The sequence below is a fragment of the Enoplosus armatus genome, chromosome 24 (assembly GCF_043641665.1).
Source record: "Enoplosus armatus isolate fEnoArm2 chromosome 24, fEnoArm2.hap1, whole genome shotgun sequence".
In the NCBI taxonomy this organism is placed as follows: Eukaryota; Metazoa; Chordata; class Actinopteri; order Centrarchiformes; family Enoplosidae; genus Enoplosus; species Enoplosus armatus.
In genome coordinates this window covers 6,340,536-6,359,051 of record NC_092203.1, presented here as the reverse complement: position 1 = coordinate 6,359,051, position 18,516 = coordinate 6,340,536, and the positions used below count along the sequence as shown (strand labels likewise).

At 41.1% G+C, this 18,516-nt stretch overlaps 1 protein-coding gene across 3 annotated transcripts in view; it reads right to left on the bottom strand.

The window, feature by feature from the left end:
• Nucleotides 1–5,345: 5,345 nt before the first annotated feature.
• LOC139306496 (fibroblast growth factor 14-like) overlaps nt 5,346–18,516 on the bottom strand; it is a 45,284-nt gene continuing 32,113 nt past the window's right edge. For all 3 annotated transcript variants that reach the window (XM_070930370.1, XM_070930371.1, XM_070930372.1), the window contains exons 3-5: nt 17,599–17,702; nt 5,829–6,027; nt 5,346–5,494 (exon numbers count right to left, since the gene is read on the bottom strand). In XM_070930370.1, coding sequence (XP_070786471.1) covers nt 5,346–5,494; nt 5,829–6,027; nt 17,599–17,702 — 452 coding nt within the window. The remainder of the gene's footprint in view (nt 5,495–5,828; nt 6,028–17,598; nt 17,703–18,516) is intronic.

The window sequence follows — 18,516 nt, the reverse complement described above, 5'->3', positions numbered from 1 at the left end:
CCATTAGGCCCATTCCATGCTACATATCAAGGATAAAACCCAGACATTGTAGTCACACAGTTGCTCCTAAAACTTGTCACAGGAATAATACAAACTCACTGGTGATGGTACACAATCTTCTTGGCGAATTAAAGGGTAAGAAAAAACAGCATCAGGTCATGATTTATTCTGCCCCAGAAAGGTCTTTTCCATTGAAGTCAATACAAACCATGTCAGGTCAAAAACGGTGCTTGACTTGTTCCTGTTTTATTGTTCCTGTTCCAGTATTGCTGTAATACGCCTCCTGACCACCGATGGCAGCACAAAGCGCACTCCAACAGCGCTACAGTTTTGTATTTGCATCTTTGTCACCTTAAAAGTCCCTAAGAAGATTGCCTACCATCTTGCGTGTCTGTATTTTCAAGACCGTACTGTGTGTAGTAAGGTGGTGCTTGATCAGGGCTAGTTACCGCTATCTATAAAATAACTTCCTGAGCTCAATCCATCATTGCTATAACAAGCAGCAAAGGATATCAAACAATTACTTGTTCCTGTTTTTAGTTATATAATTTTTACTCTCAGCCAACAGAAATAAATATCGATGCTCTGGTGAAAGTTTTCCACGTAAGACATGCATTAGTGTAACGATGTTAGTAATATGAAGTAATTTTGATTCATTCTTCCTTTGCTCCATTATTGCAATGATGGATTATGCTTCAAAAACAATATGTCTGTAAGTTGTTTCTGATGCCACTGGGAACCAAATGTATAAGAAATATCAGAAGTGGCATCTCTACCAGTGCAAACCGATGGCAGAGATGAGCCAGACGCAAAGTTTTACTGGTGCTACGCGGTAAATGTTTGTTTTGTTTTGATAACACATTTCCTACATTACCACATGCATTAGTCCCAGTCATCTTTCGTCTTTTGAAAACCATGCAACAAGTGGGAAACAGTCCAAACGGAGAGAGGAGGAGGTGGAAGAGAAAAGAGGAGGTGGGAATAAGTTCTCCGGCTGCATGATTACAAAACGAGCAGAGAGCGAAAGCTAGCATAGTTACAGTGAACAGAAGATTGTGGATCAAAGGATAATTGAAAAGTAAAACAGGATGAAGAGTGTGTCTGCTGTGTGTGTGAGTGTTCAGAGAAAGAAACAGCTGGGAGGAGAGCGCATTTACTGTCTCGTTTCAGATTCAGATGTAATAAGGCAGTCTTTTGTAAAAGGAATAAAGTGGAACGGAAAAAAGACACAGCAAAGAAAACCTGAGGGAGACAAGATACATCATGAGTACAGTGCTAACCATTACATGTGCCTGTGTCTCTAAAGTGCACCTGTACTGCAGTGGTCAGGTCACAAAAGCCTTTTTTTTTGTCCTATTATGCCTCGTGTCCATTTTGTGCCTTCTGATTTCAGAGCTACAGTTCATGCAGGACAAAGTAAGATGGCTACATGTGTACCTGCCATGAGAACACGAGTGGTACTTGTATGTGGAAATTAAAAGTGACCCAGGTTGTTGTGATTGCTCACTCCTAATTAAATCAGCTGCTCTCTTCCTGAGCAGAGCCCGCTGTTAGATATCTCATAATTGTAGCCTTGGTACCTGGCTAACCATCAGTGGAGAGGAATCTCTCAGGAGATGCAGACAGTAATTGCGCCTTCGTTGTTTGAACCAGGAGCTGTGATTACCAGCCTGGAAACACTATTGTAGCAGTGTCTTTGGTCAGTAGCCAGGAAACCAGGCCATTTTTCTCTGGCCTCAACCATCATTAATTCTTGAGTATGTGCCACATATCTTCAATAGCTGCTTTCACAGGATGTGAGCCCTACTGCTAACCTAACAAGCTGGGCCTCTTTGAATGGAGACAGATTTGGTTCCTTTTCTATGTCTACCTTTTCCCTCTGTTAACAGTTTAGGACAAATTAGCTGCTTGATGATCATTCAGTGAAACAAAAACATCGTCCTCTATACTGTCATTGAAGTGGCTTCTTAGAAGGTTCTGCTTAGACACAGGCAGTTGAGACAACACAAGATACATTAAAAACCTAAAGAGGAACTTTACAGACCTGATTGTCTGGGTTTCTTTTTTTTTTTTTTTTTCACCGTTTTGCTAGTAACCCCTAGTGTGACACAACAAGTAGTCAATAAATGTTACATCCACATTTCTTTGACATGAGACAAACACAACACCGGTTGAAAGACTTCTTCCTCATCAGCATCATCCCACTTTGCTCTTCAAGTAAACTTAAGATAGGACAAAGCTAAGAATTTGGAAATCTTGGTGTAAATCCTGCTGGAACTCAGGAAGGCTGAGCTTTCAGCATAAATCTGCAGCTGCCCTGGATCTCACATCTTGAGCTTGAGCTGGGGATGAGAGGCACTCGCATAGCAAGAATCTACAGAACTACCCAGCAAAAATAACACTTTCTGATGATCCAACAGCAGCAATCCATTTCACGTGTACTTGCAGATTTTCCACATCAAGATTACAGTTTGGTGATGTATAAACTTAAAATGCTCTGATCTCTCTCTCTTGAATCATCACGTCATTTTTTCACACATATTTCCATTACATTTTGGCTTTTTTGTAATTGGTAGTCTCAAATGTTTTTCAGTGGATAAGGATGGGGACATACGTTCATGTAATGTGAGCTGGTCAGCAACACATACTTGGACATGGAGGCAAGTAACAGCTAATGAGATCAGAGGAGGAGAGAAAATGTGATGTATGTGAGCAACAAATCTGAGAAATGCCAATTAGAAACACTGTGAGCTGTCTAGTATTTTCACAGTCTCTTCAGTTGCGGCGTGGATCCTCTGTACGACACAGCGGGACAATATTAAACACGTTAGAGCGGCTTCACTTGTGTGCAGCAGTGCAGCGTTGCACCTGCTACACAGACACACACCTGTTGCTGAGGCGGGGGGTGCAGCTGATTTGGGCTGGTACTCGTTTCATGTCGGAACCACTGCGAGGATTAATCATACAGCCTTGTTTTTTCTAGGACGGTTCGCTCTGTCTTGTTGTTTGGAGGTGATTCTTCCTCAACTCAAATCTGATTAAAATGCAATCCCAAAATTGGGATTCAGTTTTTGAATAAATATATTCATTAGCATGTGTCTGCCTCATTGTCACTGGCACGAATATGAAGTGTGGGATCACAGTATTAATATCTCCTCAGTAATATGACCGACTACTGCTGTAACTTTCTGAGGAGTTAATTGGCGTCTTGCTGTCTAAGAAAGACGAGTAAACAGAAAGCCTGGTCCAGAAGCCCAGAACAGATTGGTGCCATGTTGACTGTCACAGTGAGAGGGCAAAGCATGGGAATCTATTTGGTTTAATTTCATTTCAAGGCATTTGATTTTCTGCCTTGTAGTTCTTCACGTTTCACACAAACCCATATTTCAGTAGTTTGATTTGACACTGTTACCAATGTGTGCTATTTGTTTTTGGTGGTTTTCATTATTTTCTACAGAAACCACATTTCTAATACTTTTTAGTTGATTTTATAGGCCACTATGCATGCCAATTTAAAGCCACTAGTAATTTCAAAATTCTTAGATGGTTTCATTGAAATACTGTTTTAGGCCCAGAGGCTCATCTCACAGCCCCTCTGATTTATCTGGTGGCCCTTGGGAGGGGCCCAATCCCCAGGTTGGGAATCACGGTATATAAAGTAGTTAAAATAAGTTCCACCTCAACCAGCTACGACAGTAAAATGGTTCCTGCACATTGATGCATCCGTATTAACTAATAATCTAACATATAATGATATGTCAGTCACAGCAGCCATTTTGCTTTTACTTTAGTAAAAGATCCGAGTACTCCTTCCACCACTGCCTGAGACCTGCAGCAATACAACGGAGCCTTGATGGATGATCCGATTAGACTGGGTCTAGGTTCCTTGGAACTAAGCGGACCTCTAGGCCTTGGGTCCAGGTCGGATCTATGGGAGCGTAGTGGCGTGCATTACTGTCTACTACAGTGCCTTTTTTGAAAGCACCACTGAACAGTAAATGCAGAAATGTTCAAATTCTACACAAAGCGGCTTTAACGTCATTTACCCTGTTCTCTATTACCCTCATTCCTACCTTTAATTTCAAGTACTTGGGAAGGCAACATAAATACAAAGTACTACCTTCTACCATCTTGAGGTTCGACCCTCCCTCTGTTAAACCTCAGTCTACAATTTCTGCTACTCCATGTAAACACTGATTGCTACCATGCTGCTTGGACACCAGCATGCCTCCTGTACACTCCATGTTGCTACAAACAGGGAACTTGTGGAAATCATTCGGGTTGCAACACTCAGATACGCACTCGTTTCAGCAGCTTGATGCCAAAAGTCTTCATTTGACACGTCAGTTGATCCTCTCTCCTGAGCTACACTTGTGTCAGCGATGTGAAAAACAGTTTTTGTAAAGGGATGGGGGAAAAAAGAGAGGTAGAAACTAAAACTGGTGTGTCTGTACAACAATGGAGCTCAGTAATCACTAGTGCTCTGTGTGTGCAGAATAATAAAACCACCGAACAAATTATAAAGGAACACGGAAAAGACAAACATGCTCTAAGCTATGTGGTGTCAAATAAGATATCTCTCTTTATAACAGCTATATAGTATGTGATCAAAATCAGGGACAGGCCATGAGATGTGTTTGCCTTGTATGTAATGCACATTTCATTGTAAGCTCAGTACAGAATGTCCTGTACCAAATCTTAATTGATCGATGACTAAGCATCCTCTGAATCATCAGTGTTTGGTGTTTAAAGTGTTCACTTTGCCCAATGTTTGCTGATGTTTTTAATCTGTTCTTTATTTACTTAAAGATCGAATCTGAGTGGTCGATTTTGGGTGGGAGTTGTGTGCATGTGTGTGTGTCTGTAGCCACCAGCAAGCAAGCATACCTGGCAACAGAAAACAGTACTATCAGGAGAGGAAAGGGGCCTCATTCGATTGTCACAGAAAAATACCGGTGAAGACGACATTTTTTTTGTTTGTTTTTTTGTTTGTTTTGCTTATATTTTTAAGAAGTAATTTTGTCTCCCAGATGAGGGCATGCCACTGTCCCAGTTCCAAAATATCTGGCTGGCATTGGCCTGACTTTGCGGTCTTCATCCTCCTCTTCCCTCGCCACCAACCACAGTGCCGTGTCCCTCTGGCCCTACCCCACAACACCGGATCCGTCCAATAGGGAGAGAGGTGAGGCGGGATGTGCAGCCCCACTGCTGACCAGTCAGAACTTGAGCTGTTGTTTTGTTACTTTTTGTTGCAGTTTCGTTTTTTTGAGAGCGCAGCAGTGGGGCTAGTCTCTAGCTTTCCCTGGCCTCTGGTTGGCCAGGGGAGGGTAATAAGGGGGGCGGGGTTATGTCTCCTCCTTATCGGGTTTGTTGACTGGTTTGCCGCCATTCATGACCACTGGTTCGCTGGTTGTGCTTTTGGAAGGCGGGCCCCCGGCGAGTTTAGGCACCGCCTCCCCTACATCGTGCAACGAAGGCTCTCGGTACATCGCAACTGGAGGATTGGAGGGAGAAAAGACGGGGGGAGGACAGGGTGAGGAAAGAAAGGAAGGAAGAGGAGATATGAAGGAGATGCATTGGGAAGAGAGGAGAAGAGGAAAGAAAGGACGAGAGAAGAGCAGAAGAGAGGTCAAAGAAAGTATACAGGAGGAGAAAGGGAGGGATGGGAGGAGGAAGTAAGGAGAAAAAGATGTGTCTTTACTCTATAATACAATAAAACTATATCTCTGCAAACAAAAGAAATCTATTCTAAAACCAAAAATGAAATAAAAAGAAGAGAAAAGCTAAAGGAATGAACTCTGGTACATGTGTGTATAAATGCGTGTTACCTTCTATAGGTTTAGGCAGGAAGTGTGCAGCTGGTTTGGTCTTTTTGACCCTGTTGCCCTTCATGGCCTGTCCCTCCTTATTGAGACCCAGAAACCAGGCCCGGCCCGACTCCTTCTGTCTGTAGAGCATAGAGCTGTAGATCACATAGTAGTTCTCAAACACCGACTCCTTAAACTTACACTCCGCTGTAAACAGTTCCTGAGGAGACAGACAAACAGACGGAGACAGGAAGAGATATCAGTTATGTTAATAGATATAAATATATATTAGCTGCAAATCTGTAGTTGTTTGTCATTCAGATGTACTGTATATTTTCAAACCACCACTTGCATTTTTATTTGTTACACATGAGAAAAAACATTTCACACATGACAAACATTCAAATTTTCCACTTAAAAACTACTGAACTATATTTTTTGTTTATTTTAGACAATCACTGTATGAGAAAAACAACAGGGACAGATAAAATCGTTATATTAGCAGCTCCACAGGACACTTTGGCCACATGTTCAGAAGATGAAGACTTGTTAATGACTTGGGTGGGACTTTAATTTTTCTACATTCATGTTTTGTATTATGTGTTTTTAAATCTAGTTATTCATTTAAATCATGTCAGTCTTTATCCGTCTTTACCCAGACACATCTTCATTATATATACATCTTCATAAGTACTGAGATCGTATCGACTTCAAAAATCCACGATCGGTCAGATTTATCCATCAAACTGTTGAGCAAAATCCTCTCACACGAAAGTGGAATGATTTCTCTGGTCAGACATCTGATATAAAAACAGTGAAACCATATTGACCAGCCACAGGCAAGGAGGAGCAGCACAACGCTGACTGACTGATGTATTGCTCTAACCCATGTCATTCTCCCCTGACACTCTCTCTGTATGCACATGAACAACAAACTAAACAGATAAAAGAGCAGATTGATTCTAGCGACACAAAGCCCAAAAGATCTCAACCCTCCACCCACATCAGCCCTGCTGTTATGTGTCAAAACTCTTTTCCATGGTTGCCGGCGCCTCCAGCGGAGCATATTTCAGCACAGAATCAAGGTGTTATTCTTACTGGGAGAAATATCGTCTCTCCCTGGTGTCCGCTTGCACTACTGAGTCACAGCAAGTAAAAGTCAGCCTGACATAAAACATTCTTCTTTTGAGTAGGTCAGAATCGAGGCAGTCTGAGAAGTCAGGCTCCAGAAATTATCCAGAGATCCAGAGATTACTTATCAGCAAACAGGAATTTCTCAAGCAATATATACATCTAAAAGCTGAAGCTTAAGTCAGTGAGTTTCAGTAGGTTTCTACTGTTTTCTTATATGTATATGATGTCAACACAGCATGAGATCAGTCTGAGATAGCAGGCTTCCTTATTAGAGCTGCATTTGTCTGACAGTCAGGTGGGTTTACAGCTGCTGCGGCGGTGAGAGGAGGGAGGACCTCGCAGGCCTGAAAACCAAAACAATGAGTGAAAAAAGGCTAAAAAGCTCCATAGAGCTGAGGTGAACTACAGAGTTGTTGATAATTCTCTTTGGGTTGTCACTATGAGAAGCACCTCTCACATTATACACAGCCATTGATCCATTCTTAATATAAAAAATACTGATTAATGCAGCTTTAACTATCCCTATTTGAGTTACTACTGTACTATTATCTCCACTTCCTTTCTTGGAGTAACATTTTTATTAAACCCCCATTTGATGAGCATACAATAACTGACACATTTTCTCATTGAGTCAATTGCTGAGGAAATGAAAAAAAGAGTGTTAATAAACTACCACTCATATGGCTGAGGAGGCTCCTGCCAACCCAAACAATCACCCCGAGGTCCCCAGACCCCAGATTGCGAAGTGTTTGTCTAGACCGTCTCTTATTGGTTGTTGTGGGCCTCTTGGCAGAGCCACAGACACATTGTCATTCAGCTCAGGTCTGTCGGTCCGAGTCTCATAGCAACATGAGGAAGAGAGGCGACACTGTAGCCGTGGCAACCAACCAGCGCTGAGAGGGAGGGGTCAGTGTGTGTGTGTGTGTGTGTGTATGTGTGGTGGTGGTGGTGGTGGTGGGGGGGGTGCGAGAGAGAAATACACACACTTGCATCTGTAATTTAACATATAATGTGCCATATCTCACGCTCTACCACACCCACTCAGGCTAACATAGGAAGACGCTTATTAAAGGCAGGGCTGGGTGGCACCAATACACAGCTGGAAGGGATCAGACTAGCACACACACACTCACACACACACTTGTGGCTCTAGGGGATGAATGGAGGGAGGGCTCGCTGGGATATGAAATGTGACTAAATGAACTAGACAGGTTATAATGAATGAATGCTCTATTTATTGGCAATGTCAGTGACACACACACACAACACACCACCACAAATCAAATGTTCTCCTTTGGTAACCATGGTTTTGATTTGTGTTAACAGCGTTCTCTGTAGAGCTTAATATTTTTCATTCCTGAATTAAATTAACTTAATAATATATATTTAGTCTTGACCTGCACCCCAGATTCATTATTCATTTGTTAAGGAGCATGATCTTTGCTGGCGTGCAGAGAGCAGTGCCAGACACTTATTAATGTTGGTCAGAGAGGTCATACATCATTTAATGCTGCTTTTAAAATAAAAGATGTTTGATGTTGCCGCGTCTCCCAGGCTCGTCTGAAGAAGAAACATTTATTCTAGACTGAATTGAGAGCAGAAAAAGTGAACTATAAAAATCACTTGAGATGAAAACCTCAGCCTTACAGGTGAGTCACTTTAACAACACTGCCTGCCTGAATGTGTTTCTGTCGTCATTTCTAAATAGCTGTGTTCACAAGCTGCCCACAGAAAGAAGACGGGGAGAAAGAATGAATGAAAGAAAATGGAGGGTGGGGTACGGGGGTTGGAAATTGGGACATGAAGGAGAGGAGAGAGAATAAATCACCCAGTGAGGAGGACGACGCCTCCTGATTGGAAAAACAGCAGGGGATTCTCTCGCTCTCTCTCTCTCCCTTCTCTTATCTTAGCATTTCTCTCATCGCTCTTCTTTTTTTCCTCGCTCTGTCACTTCTCTGTGCTCTGCAGAGATTTAGCAGAAGTGAACACACTGCACACATGCATGCACATTGTTATCTTTCGAATTACGCACACATACATTCATGCATCACAGTCTGAATAGCAGCTGTTTCTCAGACAGCTGTAATCAGATAGAGCGGAGCCCATTAACATGTTAAACATGCTGCTCCAAAACATACTTAATTGATACAGGCAGCACTTTGTCCCTTGTCCATTAAAGACCTAAAAATAAGAAACTCAGAAGCAGAGTGGGAAAGCAATCTCAACTCTTGGCAAAGCACGAAGCCGCACTAATAACAACACTTGGCATCTAGAGCTTCCCAGTGGCTACCACAGCTCGACTGCTAGCCACTGGGAGCTTCCCAGTAGAAGCGCATTCATAGAACAATAAACTATTGTGAATAATTACTGTTCCAGGGTATTTTCTTTGGTGTGTGGTACTCCATCAAAACCTTTAATCCACAGACAATCAGGAACATGTCTTGCTGAACAGAGCTGGATGAATGACATCACGATAAACTCTGAAGGAAGGCAGAGAGTTCAGGTCTGAGACCTCGCTGACCAGGCCAGCTGCTGAATGACTGTAAGGTCTCCTGTCAAGACCTGACCCTCCAGGCTCCTGGGCTAAAGACAGACTGATTGACTGCCTGAGGCTAGCTTTAAACTTGTGCATCAATGGGTTACTGCGTAAGAACAAAGCCCACACACGAAGCCACACCACAACTAACTTGCACCTCCTCAGAAATGTTACTACACGATGAGGATGTGGCAACGACAAAAATCCCACTGAAGATTGTTGATAATGAAGTCAGGTGGTATGGTCTGATAATGTACAACACATCCATCTAAGTTTTCCGGTGATGGAGTCAAGGAGTGAAATCTGATGCTGAACTATGAATCAATCCCTATGCTACCGTACACATGCACAAGTGTAATTCCACCTCTTGTATCCTGTACCTCCTGACTGTTGAGGTACTAAAGATATGACTGAACCAAGTCTGTTCTTTCATAGGTCAGCCTCACAAGATCCCGAACATCCAACAAATCCAAAACAACCCATATGACTGTTTTCTGATCTGCCATTGCAATAGTTAAGATGTGGTGAAACTACTTGCTTAAGTTACAGTTACAAGGAACAATGGTTAAAAGAAAACAATGAAAACTGGAAGTGGCACACCTTGACCAATCCATCCACCCAAACCTCCTCCCTAAGAGGTTTTGCGGTGGTATAATAATGGCACATTACTTCAGTCATTTTCTCTGACAGACTAGAGGTCCTTGTCAGGTAAACATGAACATATGTAAACATGGGATGTTCAGGGATTTGAAACAAATGACAAATACTGTTTTGGCAGGACAACTCTAAATGCCCCTTTGGTTGTTATGGTACCAGTTCCTGATACTTCACCTCTTCTTGTTGAAAACAAACTAAAATACTGTCAATTTTTTGCTGCAGCTATAAAGCTGAAAATTCACACCAAGCAACCATCTCATAGTCCTACAAAAGGACTGTTTGCTCATGATTCTAGTTATTGCCATGCTTTCTCGTGTTTTTGAAAGACACCTTGTTGTCACGATTTTCTTTTTATTATGTTTCTCATCAGATCTGCAATTTTTAAGTACTTGAGTGATGTGGTTGAAATCAATATAACAATTTTAAGAATACATGAACAGGGCAAATGTCAGCAAAATCACGTATAAATAATCAATTGATATTTATTGAACTGAACTGTGTTCCTGTTACTGTTAGAAAAGGAAATTTGGTTGGAATCATAAACGATAACAGTATGATCATATCAACACTAAGTTAATTGCATGAATTATCACCCAGCCTTAGTTTCTTATTCTATTTTTGTTAAACCTACATAAAAATTTACTTAATTATCAAAACTTTGCAGTTTCATTATTCATGAAGGTATTGTTCAGATTTGTTCCCCCTCATTTAAAAGCGGGTGCAGTTGCTCTACTTGTAACATTACTTAATGCAACTAAGCTCAGGAAGTTGTTTTTCATCCAAATGTGTATGTATACGTGTGTGTGTGTGTGTGTGTGTGTGTGTGTGTGTGTGTGTGTGTGTGTGTGTGTCTGTTTGTGTGCACTACTCAGTGAGTGGGTGTGTTTGTTTCCAACACCAGTTATTATCACAGCACTAATTACCCAGGGGAATTGTGGGTAAACAAATCATTCTAAAGAAAAGAAGAAGGAAGAGGAGGAGTGCAAAGGAAAGCGTTGGCATATGAGAACAAAGAAGAGGGTGGTTTGAGAGGGGACTTGAAAGGATGTCCTCCAGCCCAGACAGACCTGATCACAGCATAGATCTGACTGCGATCACAGCGTTGCTCAACCACTCCAGACCTGCACACCTGATCCAATTACACCGTTATGAAAATGTGTGGCTCTTAATTGGATCAGGTGCGTTTGAGCTGGAGCAACACCTCGCAGCACAGGTGCTCCTGAAGGACTGATTCGGAAACAGAACTAGTGGATTGTATTAAGAGAAAACTTCTGTAAAATATTCAACTTTATTTAGACACCTGGTAAATGTAATGCTTTTATTATTTAAATACACTTTTCAACACAGCTGATTATCAGCATATCACGCTGGTGCCAGTGTAGGTGTTCTCTCTTTATAAGGGTCTGTTCAGGTCGACCTCATTTAGATCGGGTCTAATTATTCTCGGGTCTATTCAGGGTTCGGGTAGGATTTTCCACAAGTTGGACCCGTGAAGACCTCTACTGCCAACACAGTGGCCTGAGGGTCATGCATTGCTGATGACGCTTTAAACATGGCATGAGTCTGAGATGGTTGACTGGATGGTCAACACCCCAATTGATACCATCACAGCATGAAACAAGAAGTCAGTGTTAAAATGGCAGCTTCAGAGAAATGCAATCACATCTGTAAATTAAACTTCAAACAATAAGCCAGCCTGAAGGTGAATATGTGTGTGAGTTTGTTCAAGTTTCTCTATACATTCATCGACTGTGATTCATTGGAGGAAGTCTGGGAAAAAGGCCACACGTACATCAGTAATGGCTGTCAGACGATCATCAGTGGACGATAGTTTTGTCCAAATGTTCAGACCTGCTATTTGAGTGTGATGTCTGCCATGTGGTACTTGATGCACAGAGTGGCATCTTTGTAGAGGCTCCACAGCTCACCAGAAACTAATTCATTCTCTAGTCACCACAAAATGTGTGTGTGTCTGTGTGTGTGTGTGTGTGTGTGTGTGTGTGTGTGTGTCTCATGACTCACATGGGTAACATTTATTCCCTCTGCCGCTCCTTTCCCTTCTCATCTTTTTGGATGTAGACATCACAGGACTCACTCAGTCTGAGTGCTATACCGACTGTGTTATGAATGGAAGTACACACCTACGAACACAGACGTGTGCCAGACACACACACACAGCCACATACATACAGGACACACACCCCTATGTTTGTTGAAAACATCCTGTTGTAAGAAAACATGCTGTAGCTCAGTAAGAGAGGGACATAGAGGGAGAAAAAAGTAAGGAAGGTAAAAAGGAAATGGAAGGACGCATCTACGATATAGATGAGCAAGGTCTCCATTTAGTTATTTAATGTTGTAATAAATTAAATAGAGATGAAACGATTCATTGATTGATGAATGTACAGATAAGTATGTGTTTATTTATTTTATCTGCCATTTAACTACCATTATAATCTTACTGTGATATGTATGTGTGAGATGTTCATCTCTAATGGTTAAAATGTACTGTTCTTATTATGTTCATATATGTTATTCATCTGGCAACTCAACTAGACCTCTTTTCAGCACCAGGAGCTGTCCACAGTATCACCCAGACAAGGCATAGTCTCAGTTTGCTCACCACACAGCGGTGTTAATTATTAGACATTAAATTCATGTTTTTTTTAACTGGGATTGAAATGGGCTTTGCGTTTATACTGATAGATTTATGAAACATGCCTCTGATTTTCCTCAGGGGGGATAGAGATTTTCTGAAGGACCAGATTTGACCGCAGGCTGCTATTTGTCGTCCCTTACTTTAAGATGTTTGTATGACCTGAGGATACCTGGACTAAAAGAAAAGAGGGGGAAGAGAGAGAGGAGAAACAAGAGGAGCAACAAAAGGATGAAAAAGATGGATGGAGGATGGACTTGAATTGATGGTGTTTGGGCTCCCAGGACCTCTCCGGCAGACAGACTGGGGCTCGAACAGTCTGAGTCACAGGAGCTGGCATGAAGGAATACATTTCCATTTCTAATCTTGGCCGGTGGACAGTCAGCACAATTCAGATTTCAAAAACAAGCAGATTTTAGGGGGGCAATGCTGTACACGAGCCTCAGTCATGATCTAGATCCATCTCATGACCACACTGGTACATAAACAGTTTAATTATAGCCACAAAATGAGCTTAAGAAAATGCTTCAAATATTCATGTTGTGTGAACTATTGCCTTTTAAATCACTTCTCAACTGGAAGGCCTTTTTCAAATAATGTTAATTTATGCTCTTTTATCCCTAACGTAGTAATTTTCTTTCTCATACTATTCATACAGAAGTAGTAGGAGAAGATAATAATAACAGTAGGAGTAGCAGACAGTAATAATGGTATTTTACAGGAAACGTGCAAAGATTTTACTGAAAAAGTCAGTTTCCTCTTTCACCTCTCAGCTGACATCTTGGCACCTACACCTACCCAACCACCCTGATACACCTACACACATACACTACGTATTACACACACTTCTGCACAGGAACACACACTCTCGTCACTCCTAGTCTCATTCACACGTAAACACACACAGTCCCAAACTCATCAGCACTTTTTTTCCCACTTTCCCCAGCATGCTCCATAATTATCACATAGCAGCTCATTGCACACTGTGCCATCTGTTAGTGGCACGCACGCCCCAAAAACCCACACACGCGCACATACACGCCACACGTACATGCACAACCACACACTGCCAGATGCTTGGGATCTGGGATTAATAAGATAGTCCTACCATGTATAACTAAGTTTGCAGCATATCATTAACAATTTGCAATAAGAGGATAAAGAATCTCATTGAGATCAGAGCAGAATAAATTTAGGGAGAAGCCAAGGCTCAAGCAGCTCTGCTCACGGAGAACGCACTATACAAGGAAATGTCCTAAATTTAAATTTTTCAAAGCTATATATAGATAAAATTGGTATCACAATAATAATCACAGAATTATCTTGATAGTGCTATGTTGCTATCTTTACAAAAGTATGAAAAGGGTATGATCTTTTTCCCCCGACCAAAATCTTCTGAAAAATGTATATATTAGTGATTAGACATGATTAGTGGATAGGCAGAAATTGAATAGTCAACAACAACAACAACTAATTAATCATTTATTTACCAAACAGTTGCTGGTTCCAGCTTCTCAAGTGTGATGATTTGCAGCTTTTTATATTTTATATTATTAAATATCTTTGGGTTTTCAATCAATTTAATGGCAAATTTAAAGAAAACTGTGATGTGCAGTTTTTTTGCCTTTTCTCCTAAACTATTTAATGTTAATACTCCTTTTCATGTACACTGATATTCATTATTCAGTACATCATGTTCTGATGATAATGATTACAGTGCAGTCACAGTGTGCTTAAAACATTCTCACTCAATGATGTGTATATACCAGGCATGTCGATTTATTTTATGCTCACATAAACATGTGTTTGTTACTTTAGTTCAGGTCATTTGGACAGGTGAAAACAGTTCTTTAATGCTGCAGGAGGTCATTAAATAAACGTAACTTGTCTGCCACAAGACAAGGAGACATGCTGACATCTGCTACGCAACATATTGTTACATAATAATTCTTCAGAGGGCAAAGTGCCATCTGGACTATGTTTAGTTGAAGTTACAGGAACTACAATCTGATTTGTATCAACATCCTAACACCTTGAATAACGAACCCGGCAGGAAAGATAATCCAAACTGTGTCCGATAAACAAGCTGCTCAGTCTGTGTGAACCTGAACCAACTAATTACACACATACATAAAAGGTAAACGTCACCGCTGTGGATAAAACAAACTGTAGCTGTGATAGCACCCTCGTAATGTTTAATGAGTATCTCTTCAGGCACCATCCTTACCACACTACAACACACTACACCTGCCAGGACCTTTGCAGCAGCCAATTAAACCTCAAGCAGTTGTGACATCATGAGATCAATTAGACCTGCTGTATGTAATTTATATATTCGTTATCATCAGTCACAGAGCTGGAACATGAAACATCCTCACTTTCCCTCTACGCAGCTTTAGAGGGGATTTCTACTCTCTCTCTGTGCGTGTGTGTGTGTGTGTGTGTGTGTGTGTGTGTGTGTGTGTAGGGGGGGACTCCCCCTCTTCAATTATTTACAGGAAGCCCTCATGCATCTGTGACTTTCAGCGACAGGCTGAGAAAGCCCAGCAGAGCAGCACACATCTCCTTTCTTTCTCCTCCCGATTACTCCTTCGTCTTCCTCTCATCCCTTTGTCTACAACATATTAGCTTCCTCCTCTGCATCTTTTTTCTCTTCTGTCCACAATTTTTGTCCTCCTTCTTCTCCGGCTTCTTTTCTCTTCTGTCTTCAACCGTTTCCCTCCTTCTTGACCATCTTTTCCTCTTTTGTCTACAACCTTTTCCCTCTTTCCACTCCATCTTTTCCTCTTCAGTCTACAACCATTTTCTCCTTCCCCTCAATTTTTTTTCCCTTTCATTGTCCTTGTCCTATTTCTTCCTCACCTCCTTTCTTTTGCCTCCCACCCAAGTCTCTCCTTTCTTCTCCTCTCTCTTCTTCTTCTTTTCATGATTTGTCCTGGCCTCACCTTTATTCCTCTAACCTCTCCCTTTCATTTCCCCCTTTCATCTCCTCTCCTCCTTTCCTCTATACTCCCCTCCTTTTTTATTCACCCGTACCCTCTCTCTATCACCTCCTTTCCCCTCCTCTCTGGCTCCTGTCATCTCCACCCAAAAAAAGAAATGAAGGGGAGGAAAGAGGGATGATGTCAGGAAGAAGAGACGTCGGTGGAAGAGTGTGAACTCTCTCTGAAGAGTCAGCATGGAAATAATTCATATTGCACTCAAGCAGATCTCCTAGCAGCCGGCTGCTCCTCGTCTACCTCACTTCCCCTCCAATTGCTCTTCACCACCTCGTTCTTCCCTCTTTCTTCCATCTCTCCAGTCATGTCTTCCCTATTGTTCTATATATGCCTCTCTTGACAAATGCAGCTTTTTATTTGTTTCATTTTGCAGTTTTCATTCACAATTCAAAATTATTTTGTTTTCTTTTCTTTTTCTGAATCTTTTTCATTCAGGGAAGAAAAGCCTCTGGAATCACATTTGAGGATTAAAACTGAAAATTAAAAAACAATAAAACAACTCATGCTTACTTAACGCATACTTATCCATAATCTGATAAATATGTTTAATCTGTATCCATTAAAAGTAATTTATCTCTCTATCTTCTCTCATCTCTCTCTGTCTAATGCACTGGTCTCCAATCTTCTGTCCAACAAAAAAACTCAAAAAACTTCAGGTTTACTTTTGAATTGGTTTTAAGAATTTATCAATTGCATCTCCAACAACTCAAATCATGATAGTAGCATTTTAATTGAACGTAAGTTACATATTTATCTGTAACTGCACTTTAGGTGAGTGATCCATTTTGCCTTATTTTCCTTCAGACAGAGCAGAAGAGGCTCTGCAGGCAGACCCTGGTCCCTGAACACAGTGAGTGCAATGGTCTGTACACCGGCTAACTGAGAGGAGTTGTACTAAAATGACCCAGCGCTTCTTCTGAGCAGCATAATGAGAAAGTAGCAGGTGAAAGCTGTTTAAAGTACGTCATGTTAACCAGCCAATGATCCATTTATCTCGGTTCAAAACCTGTTTTCGAAGTGCGGATGTCTACACTTAGAAAATAGGTAAATTGACAGAAAGTTAATCTGCAACAACTTTGGTAATTCCTTATCCGTTTAAGCTAAAATCACTGGTTCCAGCATCTCTAATAGGGATATTTTCTAAGTCTTCTATGATAGAAAACTGAATATCTTTTGGTTTTGGACAGTACATTGGATAAAGCAAGCATTTTTTCACTATCTTCTGACAGTTTATAGATGTCATGATTAATCAGTTAATCAAGAAAATAGTTAATTGATAGTGCAAATAATTGTTAGTTGCAGCCTTTCTGTAACCCACCTCACAAACTAGGCCCGTAACAGTTTGTTAAGCAAAGAAAGTTACAAATTAAAACATAATTTCACCTCTTTCATCATAGTTTAACAACTAAAGTCAACAGACGTACCTTTCTGAATCATTGTAGGCTAATTATTTGTCTTAACTTCTGTGGATAACGTAAGGCCTTATAAATGACCAAAGATTTCTCTAAACAGGATGATACTTCCATTTCTCTCTCACAAAGAATTACCACAGCTTAAAACCAAACACCCGGGACCTGGATGAGCAGCACATGATTTGCAATTAAGCCCCACAATTTTCTAAAAAGAAACATTAAGCCCTCAGCAGAACTGCCCACTGCACAAAACAGTGTTCTCTGACAGACGTGCAATTTCTCATTCTTGTGTGTGCATGCTTGCATACTGTATGTGTCTGCGTGTATCTGTGTGTGTGTGTGTGTGTGTGTGTGTGTGTGTGTGTGTGTGTGTGCGTGTGTGCGTGTGTGTGCTCACCGATGAGTAGAGGTGACCCTCTCCGTTCATGGCGATGTAGAGGCCAGTCTTGACTGATTGGATGGCCACGACTCTCAGACCCACAGGAATTAAGTTAAACAGAGCTGAGGACAAAAACAGACAAACTGAGTTTACGTGCGTGTGTGTGTGTGTGTGTGTGTGTGTGTGTGTGTGTGTGTGTGTGCTTCTCCTCTTGAAATACAGTGCTCCGAGTACTGAAATGTCAGTTGGTCTGTTGCTCAGTTGGTTTGGTTAGTTGATGAGGTGAAGAAGCTGCTCGGCCTCGAGGGGCTTCATGCAGGGCTTTTAAACTCAAAGTTTTGCAGAGGAGGAAGTCTGCATTTAGACCTCTGCTTTAAATATAAATTCTCATCATACTCTAGTTTGTCTCTATAGTTCTATAATTTACTATTAAGGTATTCTATGTGATAACATAAGAAGTTAACAATCAATACCAGAAACCAATATGCAGTTCTTTTCTTGAGGTGTTGTTACGTCACTATTTATCACTATAAGACAGCTTTAGGATAAGAATATGAAAATGTTCCTGCATGAGTCCCATTGTGCATCATATTTTGACTGTGGTCATTTTTCCATAACATTTTAATGTCAGCCTATGTTTTCAAATGCACAGTCATGCTCTCAGCTCCATCAGGTCAGTGTTATTTGAAGAACAGCAGTCAGTGACGGTAAAGGAACAGACAGCTGATCACACCCTTATAGCCTCGGGCAGGTATTTTAAAAGACAATGCTGGTGTCACTGGTGTTTTTCGTTCACTTCCTGCAATCCTTTACCGTCTTGTATCTTTTTAGATTTGTTCCAGCTGTAAGATATTAACTATTGTTCTTTTGAGGCTTCCATATCCATAGAGGAGATTAGCAATTGATTGAGAGACTGAACAAGAGAAATCATGTAAT